This window comes from Pistacia vera, unplaced genomic scaffold, assembly GCF_008641045.1.
Source record: "Pistacia vera cultivar Batoury unplaced genomic scaffold, PisVer_v2 Contig141, whole genome shotgun sequence".
Taxonomy (NCBI): Eukaryota; Viridiplantae; Streptophyta; class Magnoliopsida; order Sapindales; family Anacardiaceae; genus Pistacia; species Pistacia vera.
Window position 1 is genome coordinate 415,856 of NW_022195478.1, and position 16,618 is coordinate 432,473.

Genomic DNA, 16,618 nt, shown 5'->3' on the forward strand with positions numbered 1-16,618 from the left:
GCCCAGGAAACTATGGCTTTTTTAATAAAATTGCGCCTTATAGTTCTAAAATTCACAACTAAGGATCCCCCTCAGCCTAAGATTTTTGAAAACTCTTCAATACCCCCTGGGTGTTATAACTCTATCTGTCCCAGTTGAGTCCAAGTTGACTCAGTTGAGGTATTTTCTTAAACTAAACGGTTAATTTGTTTCAATCATTTATCAAAAAAAATAAGAAAAAACCCTTTAACATAATAACTAATTTTATAAAGAATATATATGTGTGTGGTGTGTGTATCCATCAAAAAATAATGTAAAATTAAAAAAATCCTTTTAAAAATCTATCTATTCAAAAACTATTTAAATATAAAAAATAATGAAATTTTGTTTGGAGTAGTCCTAACGGAATTTATGAAAAAACCCATGAATAAAATAAATTTTTTACAAAGAATACATATTAACTAATATATTTAAATTAAATGAAAATTGCAAAAATAAATTAAAATAATGCAAGAAATTAAAAAAAAAAAAAAACCTTTCAAAAAACTATTTATCTATTAAAAAAATTAATAAAATAATCAAAGTATATAGAAAAAGAAAGAACTTAAAAAAAAAAGTCGTCAGGCGATCTAAGTCACAACCGACGGTCTTAGATCATTGGTCGCGATCTTTGTATGTAGACCGACGATCTACGATTTGCTGGTGCAATCTAAGATTACAACCGGTGATTCGATAGTGATCTTAATATTAGCCGATGATCCTATTGTGATCCCAGATCGTAGCTAGCGATCCAATTGTGATTTCTCACTAGCTACGATACCTTCTTATTTTTTATTTTGGTTTTTTTAATTCCTTTTACACTTTATTTTTTATTAATACCTTAGTTTTTTTCCTACTTTCTTTAATTAAAAAAATTTGTAGGTGAAAAGACGATTTAATTAACTTAGGTAATTTGGCTTTTAATAGCAAATCTAATGACAGTAATTGTTATTGGTAGTTTTTGTAGTTATGGGACGCAATATGTCAATTTTTCGAGTTACAAGGAGTGTAATGGTATTGGCCCGTAAATAATTAACGGCAGCTTTAGCGGAGTTACGGTTGTGGTCCTTATTTGATGCCTTTTAGAAACTGTGGGGGGCATAGAGATCAAAATTAACATAGTTGCTCGAATATAACTTTCTAAAACCTTGGGGGGAAAAATGATTTTCTCTCTTTTCTAAAAGGTTTTGAGAAGTTCCCACGTGTAACTCTTAGACAGAAAACACGTATGCAGCTCATCGACGTATTCCCTAAACCCCTCCAAAATGAATTGTGAAATGTGAAGCAGACTTTGATGTTTGATCAATGGCGATCTTCAGATCCCTCAAAACCCTAATCACCAAAAACTCTAAAAGTCGCCCCTTCTTCACCACCACCTCAACAGCCACCGCTCTCTTTTTAAACCCTCCTTTATACACTCCTCTCTCTCACCGATCCCCTTGGATCGCTCCCTTTCAGGGACCTCTCTTCCTCTCATTTCCTCCCTGGAAGCTATCCCAATCCGCTACTCCACTAAACGGCGTGTTTCTCAGGAAAGTTCAGGCCTTGAATTTGGACTTGATTCATGGCGGTACGAAACTTCCCTCCCAGTTGGAATTCGGGTCGGACGTGTTGAATCGAACTGAGGATGAGGTTGGCGGACATGGATTATTGAAGAGCTTCGTGAATTTGCCCAATTTGGTCTCAATGAGTCGTTTGGTTTCGGGACCTTTCATTGGATGGTATAACATTTTGGTTTCTTTAATGTGATTTTCTTGTTTATTGAACGTTCATAAAGTTGTGATGAACAACAGAAGAAAAAGAAATGTGATGAGAAATGAGAATAATAAGAAACACTAATAATAGGATACAATAATGCCGTTAAAATTTTTAGCTTACGAAGTTTATGTGGACAGTGAACAAATTGCTATATTATATATTTTAAATCTATTCACAATGTTTAGCATGTTTTGGGTTTGGCATGGTTGCATTCTGGTTGTTGTATTGTTTTTCAGATGGTGGACCTTAAAGTGGTGTAAACATTTAGTTTCCGTTTTGGGTGGCAACCGCGTAGTCATCTTTATTTTTGCAGATGTTCAAACCATTTGCTACTATTCTTAGTGTTTGACATGTCGATGTTTGTTAGAACTGCCACTTTTTTTTTTAATTGTTTTCTTTCTTTGAAATGAATGCTGGGTTCAGACCATTAGAATGGAAGGGTGACTAACGACTTTGTTTCCAGGATGATCACAAATGAAATGTATTCTTCTGCATTTGTGTGTTTGGCCATTTCTGGAGCGACTGACTGGGTAATGTCACTACAAAGGTTTTATCATCTAAGTAAGCAAATTACGGTTCTTTAGAAATGGTATTTTGATTCTCTTTTGGCTTTCATCATGTAGCTTGATGGATATATGGCTAGGAGAATGAAGATTAATTCAGTTGTTGGTTCTTACCTTGATCCCCTTGCTGACAAGGTACTTTTTCTTCCAAGCTTAGTGTTTCAGTTCACTTGTTGTTAGGTGAACCTCTTGAGGAGACAAGTGTTCCTCGACATTTAATCTCTTGTCTTGCATTCAGGTCCTTATTGGGTGTGTTGCTCTGGCAATGGTACATATGGATCTGCTGCACCGTAAGTTGTCTCAGCTTTTTCCCTATTTTTAGCAAGAGAAACTTTTAATTTGAAAAACTTGCTGGTGTATAGGAGACCAGTTATAGGAGAAAACTTAGAAAGGAAAATAATGGAATTAGAATGTGCAGTAGAATGTCTTTCTCCTAAATGGACTGTATATTAACTACATGAATAATTGAAATATGAAGCTCCTTATTTTAAATATGTCCCCCTCTCTTTTGCACCATTCGTAAATTATTTATGGTATGGCATAGAGAAGTAAATGCCTATGTTCAGCCAGAGTTGCATTTCTGCTTTGTGTTTACAATCTCTCTAAGCAGCAATTTTTGTTTCTAGCATTGATGTTCTTATTTAAAAAATGTAGCCCAGAGCTGCTTTTAACTCCATGTTAGCCTTGGTATCTTAAATTTTTCATATTATATAACTATACTGGTCCTAAAGCCATGTAATATAAGATGCATCATAAATGTCTGGAACAACTTATTCTTTAACTTTTTTGTCAATGAATGATATATTAACCCCTACCCTAATGTTGTTGAAGAGTTTGGCTTGATTAAACACTTAATTTACCAGCACATAGTTCTATATACTGTTTGTTTGTTGTGGGTTACTGATTCTGCTTAATTTTGCTGTTGCAAAGCTGGACTTGTTGGAATCGTTGTATTGAGAGATGTTGCCCTTGTTGGTGGGGCAGTTTATCTAAGAGCTAGTAGTTTGGGATGGAAGGTGACATTTTTAAACTTCAAACTTGGTTAAAGACACTTTTTTATGTTTTAAACATTACAAACTTTGGTGTTATTTAGCCAAAGGTCCTAGTTATTTCGAATTTGTTCTTGTAGTGGAAAAGCTGGTCGGATTTCATCAATCTTGATGGAACCTCTCCCCAGAAGGTTGAGCCTCTCTTTCTGAGCAAGGTAAGCTTCATGTCAATATTCTCTGAATCTTGTTTAGATATAGGATTGTTATAAATAGTAATAGTAGAGTCTGATAATTTGGTCTAGGTGACAACTCAAGTTAGTAAAGTCCTGTTTGTTAGTTTTTATCCTTCACCAATGTATGCATAGATGACAAGAGGATGTAGAAATATTTTACCAATGACTGAAAGCTGAGAGGAGATGGTTATTTCTTCTGAAAGTTCTCTAAAATGAAATTCCTAATAATTTCATGTATGTATATTAGAAATTGAGTCCTATTGATGTAATAATAGAAGCAAAAATTGGGATTTGAAATGTTATATATTTTGATGAGAATAGAGCTAAGCTGACTCTCGTACAGGCAATTGGTAAATCCTGTTCTCATATGATGAAGAAATATGAAAGTTTTCATGCCTTAATTTAGTTGAAAGTTGAAACCTGTATGCTTCTAACAACAAATAATGGCAGGTTAATACGGTATTCCAGTTGGTTTTGATTGCTGCAGCCCTTCTGCAACCTGAGTTTGGAACCCCAGAAACTCAATCATACATCACATTTTTGAGGTAATTCAAAAATCATCGCCAGTTTGAAATGCCCCAGTTTATCTTTTTGAAAAATTTAAGACTGGTTTTTTTTTCCTGGAACGTGGTGTAGCTTGTTGGTTGCTTCAACTACTGTGGCCTCTACTATAGCATACGGTGGACAGTACATGAGAAAGAGATCAGCTCTCATCACAAGAAAGTTGTAGTTTGAATCTTACGGCATAAACCTTAAAGAAAGACTGGTTGGTCGCCTTGGAGATTGATGATTGTACCAGTTTTTCTGAGTTGCTGATGCAAAAAAGACATTTGTATGGCTGTCATGCAAATGCAAAGAGGTCAAAGGGAAGTTCGTTTTGGATTTCCTCAATCCGTAGACCCTTGACCATTATGTTACAGACAAGCTGTGACCTGAAACAAGAACATTGCCATTTCATGTTATCTTGCCCAAATGATACAACTATTCAATTGGACGAATTAACAAAAGTGGGCAGATATTAATCTGTTCAAGCTGTGGAAGGACTGTTACGAAGAGTTACCCAATTGTATAGCATTTACTGGAAACGGAAATTGAATAGAGATTAACCAACCATGAATTGGTTACATAAACAATTTTGTTAATGTATGAAAAAAAATTCCATTTTACCTGTATTTATACGACAAATTTTGTATAGTTGGACTTACGATCCAAGTTTGGGTTAAAGGAGTTTCTACCATTTCTTAAGTTACCATTCTATGACGGATTTTGAAAATAAGTTTATAGAAGTTGTTTTTATATTTATAATTAAAAAAATAACTAAGAATTAAATAAATAATTTCCACAATTGGTTGGTTGAGGTGTAGCAATTGAATTGTTGACCCAAATTGTCATATAAATCCCGTTCAAGTATTCTGGAAAATGAAACTAATCATATCCCTTCACAGTTAATTAACAATCAATAAATCCACATGTATTAAAAGGCTCCTTCAATGGGCTCTCATCAGTTAAACATAAAACTTCCATAACCCAATAGATTAAACAAAAATGAGATTTTTCATACAAAATTCTGAAACTTGTATTATTAAAAAATCTCCATAGTCTTCTAACAAACTTGCATACCTTAATTTCTCTACTGTGTCAAGCCCGCTTCAACCTCATTCCACATATCACCATTCTTAGAGAACTTCTCCTTCACCGCCCCAATTAGTTCCTTCGCTTCATCAACTCTCGAAACACTCGCCAGTCCATTCACAAGTAACTTCATTGTAGAGAAGTTCGGCACCCAACCCTTCTCCATACTCTCCTTACATACCTTCAATGCCGTCTCATAATCCCCACCTTGACACAAGAAATGCACCAATGTAAAATAGCATTCGCTATCCGGTTTCAACCCTCGGTTAATCATGCTCTTAAACAATCTCCTAGCTTCATCCAAATTCCCTTCCTTGCAAAACCCATGAATCAAATGCTTATAAGTTACCGAATTCGGCTTCATTCTTCTCGATAACATCCCATCTAACAATGCTTTGGCTTCCACAGATTTTTTCTTCTTGCACAAACTCTGAATCCTTATGTTATGCACACTAAGCCCTGACTTTATTTTGTATTTCTCCATCAATTCCAAAACTTTCTCAGCATCTTCATACTTCTCCTCTTTATAAAATCCTGCTAACCAAGTCCCAAACGTCGTCGTATTTGGCTTCACCGATTTCCTATCCATCTCCGCCAACACAGAATACACCGAACTCGACTCATCTGACTCACAAAACGCCTTAATCACAGTGTTATAAGTCTCCAAATTCGGCTCGATTTTGTAAATTTTCGGGAACTCGACGAATATCCGTTTCACTTCTTTATAATCCTTCGCCAAAATGCAGGCGAATATCAGCGCGTTTAGTGACTTGACGGAATGACTAAAACCGTTGTTTTCCATTTCCTTGAATGTACGGACGGCGTGGTCCATCATGTTCGCTTGGCCGTAAAGGACGATAGAGTGACAAATGAAACGTTCGTTTCGTCTCAAATCGGGTCGGGCCTTGAGTTCTTCAAGGAACTGAGCAATGCCGTTGAAGTGATTGGCTTGGGATAGCTTGGAGATGGCATTTGATAAGGCGATGCGGTCAAGATGAGAGTCGGGAGTGAGAGAGGCGGCGCGGCAGATGTCGAGAATACGTTCGGGATTGGATTCTGATCTGAGGAGAGAGAGAGCGGCGCGTGTCTTTTCTTTGCTGGTTAACGGCGACGAATCACCAGAGGCGAGGATTGAGGACGCCGAGAAGTGGCGGTGTTTAAGTGAGTTAAGGCTGAGGTTTGTGCGGAGGCGTGAGAATAAGGCCATTGCTGTTTGATGATCAGAGATGGAGATTTAGGGTTTTTGGGTTTAGAGGAGAAGTGAAGAGAGTACAGTCTCAATAATAAGTGATTGTTATCTGAACCTTGGTCGTTGTTTGATAATAGACGGTCGTGATCTAGGGTGGTTGTACACGTGAATTGACAAAACAGAAAAATAAAAAAAATAGGGGAATTAAAGAATTAGCCAAAAATGGAAGGGTTAAACAAAATTATTAAATTCATAACCTTTTGAAACCCTAGACCGTATGAGTGAACACGTTCAGGATCCCCAAAAGGCCCTCATATACAATTTTCATAATTTTAACTCATTTCCACTCATATTTGAAATTGTGGGAATCCAACCTTTGCAATTTTTTCGGTTTCAATCTTAAATTCATGTATTAATTCTTCCTTTTCGTTTGATTACCGCATAAGTATTGAGTTACAGTAGTTGCCGATTTTCACTGGTGCACAGTTTGGACTATAAGAAAAAAAAAGAAAAATAATAAAAAAAAAAAAAAAAAAAAAAATAATCAAGTTGTAGGGCTTGAACCCGACGTAAATCGAACACGCAACCTTCTGATCTGGAGTCAGACGCGCTACCATTGCGCCACGGATCCTGTTGAAACTTTTAATGCTTGTAGTAATTTTTAAATATATCAATATTTTACTAAAATGTACTTATTTTTATAATAAAAAATATTTTCTTATATAATTTGTATTTATATGCATACTTGTTGAGTTTAGCTAATGTTTTGGGGAGTAACATTAATCCAATTCATTCAGTAGTTGAGTCTAATAGACATTATCATAAAATCTCATATTTACTATTTCAATTTTTTTAAATGTTCATAATGACAATCAGATCTATTAAAAATTACTCCTTGTTTTTCGTATTTGAAAAGAGATAATTGATAAACATTTTCTTAAAATATATTATTTAATCTATAATTACTTCAAAATTAAAAGTTTATCTTACAAAAAGACTCACACAAATATAGATCTTAACACTTAAATCTACTAGAATAATTCTACATCAACAACCTCTCTCACAATCTTGATGTGATAACTTGCAATTGGTCAGTTCACAATAGATCCAACATGGGTCTAAAATGGATCCAACTAATTAATTACAAGCTAATAAATTAAGAAAAAACACATTACGATTATGAAAAAAAATTTGTGAGAAATAATTATTAATATAGTATTACTCTAACTAACATGACAATTTAGATAAGGGAATGGATGGTATCAAACCGCCACCAAGCCCTTGAGAAATAAGGGCGTTAAAAGGTCCCCATAGTTTCTAAAAAGTATTATATATCCACCTATCAAGGAGTTTTGATACTTTCTTACAAGTTTAAATTATAATATTAAGGGGACATTATATTGAGTAGAACGTTACTTAATCATGTTTTTTATATATCATTATTTCATAAATTAATTTAAGAGTAAAGAACATGTTCCCACCCAAGGTAAAGCGAAGTGACCAGTCCCCACCTCTGGTTTCCTAAATTTCAGATTCCCACCCTTATATCAACACGTTACTAATTTTTTAACTCTAATGGAATATAGAAAATGATATTATCAAACTGCTCTTAAAATAAATTATTAAATTACCTTTTTAACCATCAGTCCACTAAAGTTAAATCTTCTTTTCCCCCTCATATTTTTTTTTGTCTCTTTTTCCACTCTCTTCTTCTTCACATCTTTCTTTCAATTTTTCTCTCTCTATTGAACCTTCATTTCTTTCCAGTCAACTCCTTCCTTTCTCCTCCTCTTTCCTTTCTTTCTTCTCTTCTTCCTTTCTTTTTTCTTCTTCACTCTTTCCTTTCTTTCTTCTCTCCTTCTCTCCATGGTTGCTTGGCCCTCGCGTGGGTTTCGGTCGCCGCATGAGGGCCTCGTCGCAGTTGAATTTTGGCCAAATCGCGGCGGCCTGATTTGGACTTGGTGGCTCGAAAAGAGACTGTTGATTGGATTGTTAAGGTGGGTTCTCAGAAATATGAATTTTGTGTTGTTTGGGCTTTGATATTGATGGTTAATATTCTTGGTTTGTCCAAAAATGGTTCTTCCTTTGAAACATTATATTACCTCATTTTAATGTGTTTGATGGTTTCATTGAGATGAAGTTATGGGTCTGTGCTAGGAAATCGTCACTGTTTTGATTGATATTGATATTTGGGCCAATGTTGATAGTGTTTTGTTCCTATTCTAGCTCTTGTGATTGGCAATTTGGCATTGATGTCAAGAGTAACAGTGATTTGGTGAGAAGGAGAGAAGAGAGAAAGGAAGGTCAGAAGAGAGAAAGTGAAAGAAATTTGAGATGGGGAGGGTGCTTGTGGAGAAATTTATGATGCGGAGATTTATAAAAAAATTTATTTTCATTTCGGATTTGATGTTGTTCAAATGACCATTTTACCCGTCGACTGTCATATTAAACGATTTCTGTTCATTTTAAGGGTGGGAAACTGGAATTTATAAAACCAGGGGCGGGAGGTAGATTCGCGAAACCTTGGGTGGGAAAATGTCGTTTACTCTTAATTTAATATATGATGTTTTTAATTATAATCACTTTATTTAAGAAGAAGAAAATTCTATATTTTACAGAATCCTCACTCTTATGTTGGTTATATTAATTTTAGCTTGATGTCCCAGAAGCCTTTCAATTTGACATGATCGTGCCATCTTTTCCATTGAAATTATGGTGGATTCAATAATTTAGACAATTAAATTTTGTTAACGGGTAGTAGTATATTAACTTATATATAACAAGTATGTATTATGCAAACAAATTAAATTGAAATGTGTTGAAAATAAGAATTTCATTCAAAAATTGAAATGTGTTGAGAGTAGGAAGTATGATAATTTCATCACTTTCGCTATCTCTTGTTATGAACATTTGAAGCTTATCCAAAGAGAGTGACAAAACTATAAAACATTATCCGTTGACTTAGCTCACCGTCGGTGGTGTGAAAGGGCCCAGTCTCTTGTACATGCTTCAACCAAATTTAGACGAAACAACAAATGTCGATATTCCCTTAATATGACAGGTTAATTAATGCATAAGCATTTAGTTTAGCACAAATAGCCGTGTGCATGATAAAACCACAGTCCAAACCGAATCACGCCGACCAGGACTAACCGGCTCAAGCTGATGCTGGTACTCACGAAACTTCGCCTCACTCCCTGTTAAATTAGTACTCCCTCTCCGCCTCCATATTCTGTACACTTTGGACCCACCAATCGAATCTCTAATTTATATTTAAACATTTCTCTAGTTATTTATTTGCTTCTGTCAACCTAAGTTTCTCTTCACCAAAACTTCTTTCAAAGAAATGGTAATTCGTGGACCCAGAAATCAGGTGGTACTGATCTTGTTTTATACAGTATGTCAAAATTCAAATATGATCTTCTTTAGAAATAAATAAAAAATAATGATTGGTTATAAATATCTCATTTTTTTAAATTGGAATTTTAAACGTGTTATCAAGTTCCGCTGGTTATAATTTGTTTGCCGCCTATTTTACAAAGTTAAATTTCCCGCAATATATTATGAAAAAAAAAAAAAATTATACTTTTGAAAAAAGTCGAAAACATCTTTCAGGACCCTTAATAAACAAATAGATAAACATAATAACACGTGTAAAAAAAATGACCAACCAATAAGAAAAGCGAGCGTGTAATAATACAAGAGTAACAGCTATAACAACTAACCACATCCGTTGATCTCGTAGAAGCTTAGGTGGGAGAGACAGAGAGAGCAAGACCGTCTGGTGGAGAGTTATAGCAAATACTCACTATCTCTCTCTCTTTCCTTTGTCTTTGAGGTGTTGTCACGTTTCTCGGCTTCTCAAAGCTAGTGGGTACTTGTTTGGAGCAAGGATTTTGACTTTCTCGAGAAAATAGCTTCTCGAGAAAGTTTGTATAGAATGGGAAGATTTACGAAAATGCCACTGAGCTTAACGCCTGTTGAGTTTGGAGCTCTGGTTGGCAACTGGTGGGACGAGATCAACGATTCTTCGGGGTGGCAGGACGGGATCTTCTACACCCTCTGTGCTGCTTACGCGCTTGTTTCCTCTGTTGCTCTGGTTCTCTTTGCAATCTCTCTCTTTCTTCTTCTTTTCAACCGTTTCTCTCAATTATTATTTCATATTTACTGTTATGTAATCGCAGATAATTTTTAAATAAGTACATAGCCCGTTTTGTTTTATTAGGTCTTGACATTGCAGTTCAATTTTGTTTCTAACTGTCTTCAAAATTGTGAAATTCTTCTGCTATGATGTTGTGGTGTGATTTGTTTAACGGAAATTATGAGGCTGTTAAATGAGTGTTTATGATGTACAGATACAATTAATTAGAATCGAGTTAAGAGTGCCTGAATATGGTTGGACGACGCAGAAGGTTTTCCATCTTATGAATTTCATTGTTAATGGAGGTGATGATTTGGAGTCTTTGATATATTAAGAGTTTTGTTTATCAGTTTTTCTTTGTCAGAAATTGATTTGATTTCTTTATTGTTATAGTACGTGCTATCGTGTTTGGATTTCACCATCAAGTGTTTAATCTGCATCCCAAGGTCAGTTTGTTGTTTATGTCTAATTCTTAACTGTCATATATGCATTGGCTTTTAGTTTTATTGAACTTGTTCATCCTCATGTGTATGATCTAAACATTATATTACTTTATTCCTTACTATTTATTTTGCTGGGGATTCTTGGATGCATTGGGGCTAAAATTGTGTTTTGAATGCTGTGACTGAAAAAGGTTGAGCAATTTGAAAACGATGTTTCTTAAATAAGCTGTATTGACTCATATTTTAAAGAACCTAGTGCAGAGCATAGTTCTATGACTAAAAACATTGTGGAATTTATATGCTTACGAAATACTCTTCTTCCCATCCTTCATTCAGATGATAACATGATCTGCTTTCATTGTAAAAGAGCTAAAACATTCGATGATATGTTCAAAATGAGGATGTTATTATCCATAGTATAATTATCCACAAATTCCCCTTTGAAAATGTTAAAATAATACAATAGGATTTGATCATTCTCTCTATTTATTTTCTTTGGTTGAGACTCTCAAACTTCAATGTGTACCGGATGAAGATTTTTGATACAATGCTTCTAGATGGGAAGTTGTACTGTATTTGTTCGCATCAACGTCCATATTCATGATTTCTCAATCAGAAATGTAATATGCTACAAATTCAATTAACAGCAAAATGACTTTCTGATATGTATATATAATTACCCTGGAAGGCCTTTCTCATGATATGCTGTGCTTTGTGTTTTTGGTTATAAGGGTAGGGGAAGGATCGAGTAGCAGTTTTTAGATCCTCTGTTCAGTAAAAAGTATTGTCACATTATGTTAGGATGTTCTTTAGATGATTGTACAATAAGAACAAAAAAAATTGCATTAACAGGAACTCTGAACTCTTTCATTGCAAAAAGCTTTATGATCATTGTTCGGTTAAAGTGAACTGTAAAACAAAGAACATTACTCTGAAGAGAGGTGTTCATCCACCAATTAATTTTTTGATTATTTTGGCTGAAGGTTTGGCATCCTCGTGGATTGTAGGGTTAGGAGATAAGTCTGCAAATTTCAGATTGTTTGGTTAGTTGTATAATATGAGATTATTTGTATTAATATTTGCTCTCAATGGTTGGCCTAGCCATCTACTCTATTGGTAAATTCAATTTCTTGATCAGTGAATTTTGCATCTCTGTGTTAAACTGGAATTAGATGATATTTTAATATGATTTTTGCATCATATGCATCTACAATGCCTAAGGCTTTCCTTCTGACATAATTCTGCTGTATATTTAACCAGGTACTGACATGGGTATTATTGGATCTTCCTGGACTTCTGTTCTTCTCTACATACACGCTACTTGTCCTCTTTTGGGCAGAGATATATCACCAGGCAAGTAAATGTTCATGATTGTATTGCATTACAGGTGTTTTTCTGTTATGGTTGTTAGTACAGCCATCTTAGTGATTTCTGCAGACATGTGGATGCTGTTATTTGTTTGAAATTATTGATGAATTAAAATTTTTTTATTGATGAGCAGGCTAGAAGTTTACCAACTGATAAACTCCGGATTGTTTATATCTCAGTCAATGCTGCTATGTACTTTATACAGGTGTGCTTGATCTCACATTCTTACATGGCATGAACATAAATGTAAATTCTATAGCTGGTTGATATATTTAGGTCTAGGGCAGTAGCTATCACTTTTTCTTTTTTTTTATTTACTAGAAGCTTCCTTGCATTGTTGTGTTGATTGATTTGAAACATGACATGGTAGGTATGCCCACTGGTTACTTGATAATGACTGAAATATTTAGAAGAAAATAAGCTGAACTTCAATTCATGCCAGTAAATGGAATCTCTTGACAAACTCAATCTACAGAGGGTCCTGCTTGCCTCTTTGCAAGCTTGATTAAAATTTCTAAATTCCCTTTTGAGTCTTCATGGCCTATATCAGAGTAAACACCTTTTGACCACCGGTTGAGTAGTAAAACATAGACAGAAACCTGGCTCACCTTTCCAGAATTCTTTTCTCTTTTTTTTCTGTGCAGGTTAGTTTAATCTCTTGGAATTGGGTGTGAAAACTAATTTTTGCCCCTTAAATATTGTGCTAAAAAGATTCAAGATGCTCATTATGCTTCTGATAGAGTATTAACTTAGAAGTAGAAATTCTAGTCCAAGGTTTTGTATGAACCCTGATGAAGCCCCGTATGATCTACTTCTGAAAAGTTGTTTTACCTTGGTAATTTATGTAAGATATTGCTGTAATGAGGCGTTTGTATCAGGTTTGCATCTGGGTATATCTCTGGATAGATGAAAACACAGTGGTGCAATTCATTGGAAAGATATTTATTGCAGGTACAGTCTGGTATCATATTATCAGCTAAGTTTCATATGTCCATTGCTGGAAATAGCACTTTATTTTGTCATTCTTTTTCCTCGGATTATTTTTGCATTCTAAGTAATGTTCTTCCATTTAACCGCTAAAATTTATTCTCTTTTCTCCAGTGGTATCATTTATTGCTGCACTAGGTTTCTTGCTATATGGAGGAAGGTGAGTCTTCTCCACTTGTTGAAAAGCTATGTAGTGTTTAGAGTATTAAAGCTGTTTCAATTCTTTTTGCTCACTTGAATTACATATGTTTCTTTTGTTTGTGCATCTCCATACTGTGGATTATCACATACTGCGCTTTTAGGTTATTTTTCATGCTGAGACGCTTCCCTATTGAATCAAAAGGGAGAAGAAAGAAGCTTCACGAGGTTTGTTCCCTTTCTTCACTGTTCATCTTCTGGATCACTGAAAATTTTATATATTTGGATGATGCACTTATGTTCATGTGTATGATTGGTTTTGTATTTGGCAGTCTGGAGAAATAGAATTTTGTGTATTGTTGTTGTCAATAGATTTGCTCATGGTCTGACGTTTTTCCATGACAGTTAGGTATCATATAGGAATTATATTTTCTGTGTGCTTGTATGTCTGTCTATTCAGTGGAATTTACAAAGACCTGTATCATGGCAGTCCGGAAGAGTATTCATGCAGTTGTGTATTGTTTCTCATGATGGTACCATAGCTACAGTTATGAGCAAGATGGGGTGGGAATATTTTCTGTCCATTTTGTCATATAAGCATTGCATTTTCTATGGGTTTGCATGAATTCTATTCAAGTGGAAGCTACACAGAGTATTCATTGCAATCCACTGTTAGTATACATGCACTGTGTCTATGGGAGGAATTCACTGATGTGCTATGATACTACCATAGCTATGGAAGGGAACAATATAGGTGGGATTAATATTATTCATCACAATATGAAGATTCAATGTGGACCTGTTTTAAGGGACTGCAACAGCCCTTTCTTTTGGGAAACTTAGAAAGATTGATGGTTACGGGATTACCTTGGAGCATTAAGCTTAAAGGAGTATCAGTGTATCATATATGTGATATTTGCTTTTTTGCAGGTTGGATCTGTTACAGCCATTTGTTTCACCTGCTTCCTGATACGGTGCTTTGTGGTATGTTTCAAACTATATTGCACCCTGGTGATTTCAAATAAATATCTTCTCATGCTTTTAAAATTTTTTCAACTTTTGGTGCTTAAGAAACTAATACTTTTTCCACTCTTCTATACCTGTCATACTCTTGTTATAGTTCAGTTTTAACTGCGGAAATGTGATCAATTTGATTGCACTTTCTTGGGAAGAATAACAATTAGAAGAGTTCGATCTTTTTATATCTTGCCTGGGTTTCCTTAATAAACTTGTTCTAGTTTTATGTTTAAGAATTAAAAGGAAGCCCAGAGACTTGAAAAAGTAATCTTTGTGTGAAAAAGATGATAATATTTTGATACTTTAAAGATGATAAGATTTTAATACTTTAAAGATGATAATATTTTAGGTTTAGTACTTTAAACCTAAATTAATTCATTTAGGAGATGTTATAAAATGTGATTTAAAGTTGAGATAGTATCCTCAGCTGGTTTATTCTACCTCCATAAACAACACTGGCTGCACCAGTGGGTTGATGATATTATCGACCGGATTTCACGGACTGAAATAGGCAATGATCAAGTGTTATACTTGACAGGAAAAGAAATGATCTGGGTTGATGAACAAGGACTTAGTGGCCTGCCCAAGTACCAAGTAACTCAAATCACTCTTTTGAGTTGATTTGTCATTTACTGCTTAATTATGAGCTTTTCCACTCAATAATTTCAACTATTGGTTTATTTGATGCAATAAAATCAAAAATATGATTTTTCAATCTTGTTGGCTTTGACATGTTATAAGACAGTTTAACCAGTTTGACTTTCAGAGATAACATACACAGATCACAGACTCTTCAGTAGATGATCGTAATTAAATTACATAAAGGGTTTAATTCCCTGGTTTATTGTTAGATTACCCACAGGAGAGTTATAGGCTGTGAAATTTGAATACGCATGAGGGAGTTCCTAGCCATCTCTACTTGAACTATCTGTACTGTGAAGTGTCGATAATTGATCTAAACATGATTCAGAAATCTTGATTTTAATGTTTTCTGTGAATCAGAAAAATAGGTCATATGATAACATACTATTACTTCATTTGCTCTGTGATAGTGCTGCTTTCTTAAATGCACATTAGATAACTCAGATGTGTTTTTAACACAGTTCTCAAATTGCAGGATCTTCTGTCTGCTTTTGATACAGATGCATCACTGGATGTTTTGGATCACCCGGTTTTGAATTTGATCTACTACATGGTATTCATCTTAGCTTGTTTATTTGTATTTCCTCAGTCTTATGTATTTATCTACGTATGGGATTATGTTTTGATGTCAGCTGGTTGAGATCCTACCTTCAGCTCTGGTCCTCTACATACTGCGCAAGTTGCCTCCCAAGAGAATTTCTGCACAATATCATCCTATCCGGTAGTAAGACGTTCCTTTTTTCTCTTGTTGTTTAACCCTCCGTCCCTCCCCCATCCAAAGAACAAGGGGTTTTTAATGTTTTGAGAGTTAGATGGTATTGGAATTGAAGAAGAGAAGCAGAGCCAGGTGGACAATCCAGATTTATTATTCTGGCGAGGCTCATATTGTCGGCAATTTTTTTACATGCATATGAGGAAGCTGTATGCAGCTTGCTGAAGGGGAATTCTTTTTCATCGGTATCTTCATGGCATATGTGAAGAATTGGTTATTTGATGTAATATATTTGGTCACTTTGACAAAGGAAATTTTCCATTTGTTTATCGTGGTAGCTGCTTCTGTCACTTCTAGATGGTAGACATTGATTGTGTTGTGTGATAAAAGGTTTTTGACTGAATTGTTATACTTCTTTTCCACCTTAGTAGATTGTTAGGTTTTTTCCTGTATAAATTGAATTAATGTTAACTATTAATCTTCATTTTTTGTTATGTTACTTGATTTCCCCTCGATTTGCTTAGTTGATTATAAATCTTACAGCCATTCACGTGGAAGCTGTGCACTTACAACAAACTAGAGTGAAATTTTTTTCTTAAGTGATCAAATGTGCTGTTGCTTTATTCTAGTTAAAGAATACTACTAAAAAAAAATAGGCCTATTTGTTGTCATGTTTGAATAAAAATATATATTGTTTTCGTCTGTAAGTCCAAAGAATGAAACTCAATATTCATTATTAAGACATGATTAGCCAAACATGAATTGTTTTTTGGTCATTCATATTTCAT

The 16,618-nt window shown here is 34.7% G+C and overlaps 3 protein-coding genes and 1 non-coding gene across 4 annotated transcripts; 2 read left to right on the plus strand and 2 right to left on the minus strand.

Moving 5' to 3' along the window:
• Nucleotides 1–1,245: 1,245 nt before the first annotated feature.
• On the plus strand, nt 1,246–4,733 carry LOC116123258 (cardiolipin synthase (CMP-forming), mitochondrial). Its single transcript, XM_031409053.1, has 8 exons — nt 1,246–1,739; nt 2,240–2,306; nt 2,400–2,474; nt 2,578–2,629; nt 3,270–3,355; nt 3,469–3,543; nt 4,012–4,106; nt 4,198–4,733. Exons 1-8 carry the CDS (start codon nt 1,324–1,326, stop codon nt 4,289–4,291), a joined length of 960 nt encoding a protein of 319 aa, XP_031264913.1. The 5' UTR covers nt 1,246–1,323; the 3' UTR covers nt 4,292–4,733.
• Nucleotides 4,734–4,987: 254 nt separating this feature from the next.
• On the minus strand, nt 4,988–6,492 carry LOC116123293 (pentatricopeptide repeat-containing protein At1g61870, mitochondrial-like). The gene has a single exon (XM_031409084.1). It carries the CDS (start codon nt 6,398–6,400, stop codon nt 5,192–5,194), a length of 1,209 nt encoding a protein of 402 aa, XP_031264944.1. The 5' UTR covers nt 6,401–6,492; the 3' UTR covers nt 4,988–5,191.
• A 449-nt stretch (nt 6,493–6,941) lies between these two features.
• Nucleotides 6,942–7,013, minus strand: TRNAW-CCA. The gene has a single exon. It is a non-coding gene; the product is annotated as a tRNA-Trp (tRNA).
• A 3,186-nt stretch (nt 7,014–10,199) lies between these two features.
• LOC116123296 (tobamovirus multiplication protein 1) lies at nt 10,200–16,346 on the plus strand. Its single transcript, XM_031409090.1, has 11 exons — nt 10,200–10,481; nt 10,738–10,828; nt 10,917–10,969; nt 12,227–12,319; nt 12,468–12,539; nt 13,213–13,285; nt 13,436–13,481; nt 13,624–13,687; nt 14,390–14,443; nt 15,594–15,671; nt 15,751–16,346. The coding sequence occupies exons 1-11, from the start codon at nt 10,323–10,325 to the stop codon at nt 15,841–15,843; spliced, it is 876 nt and encodes a 291-aa protein (XP_031264950.1). The 5' UTR covers nt 10,200–10,322; the 3' UTR covers nt 15,844–16,346.
• Nucleotides 16,347–16,618: the final 272 nt, after the last annotated feature.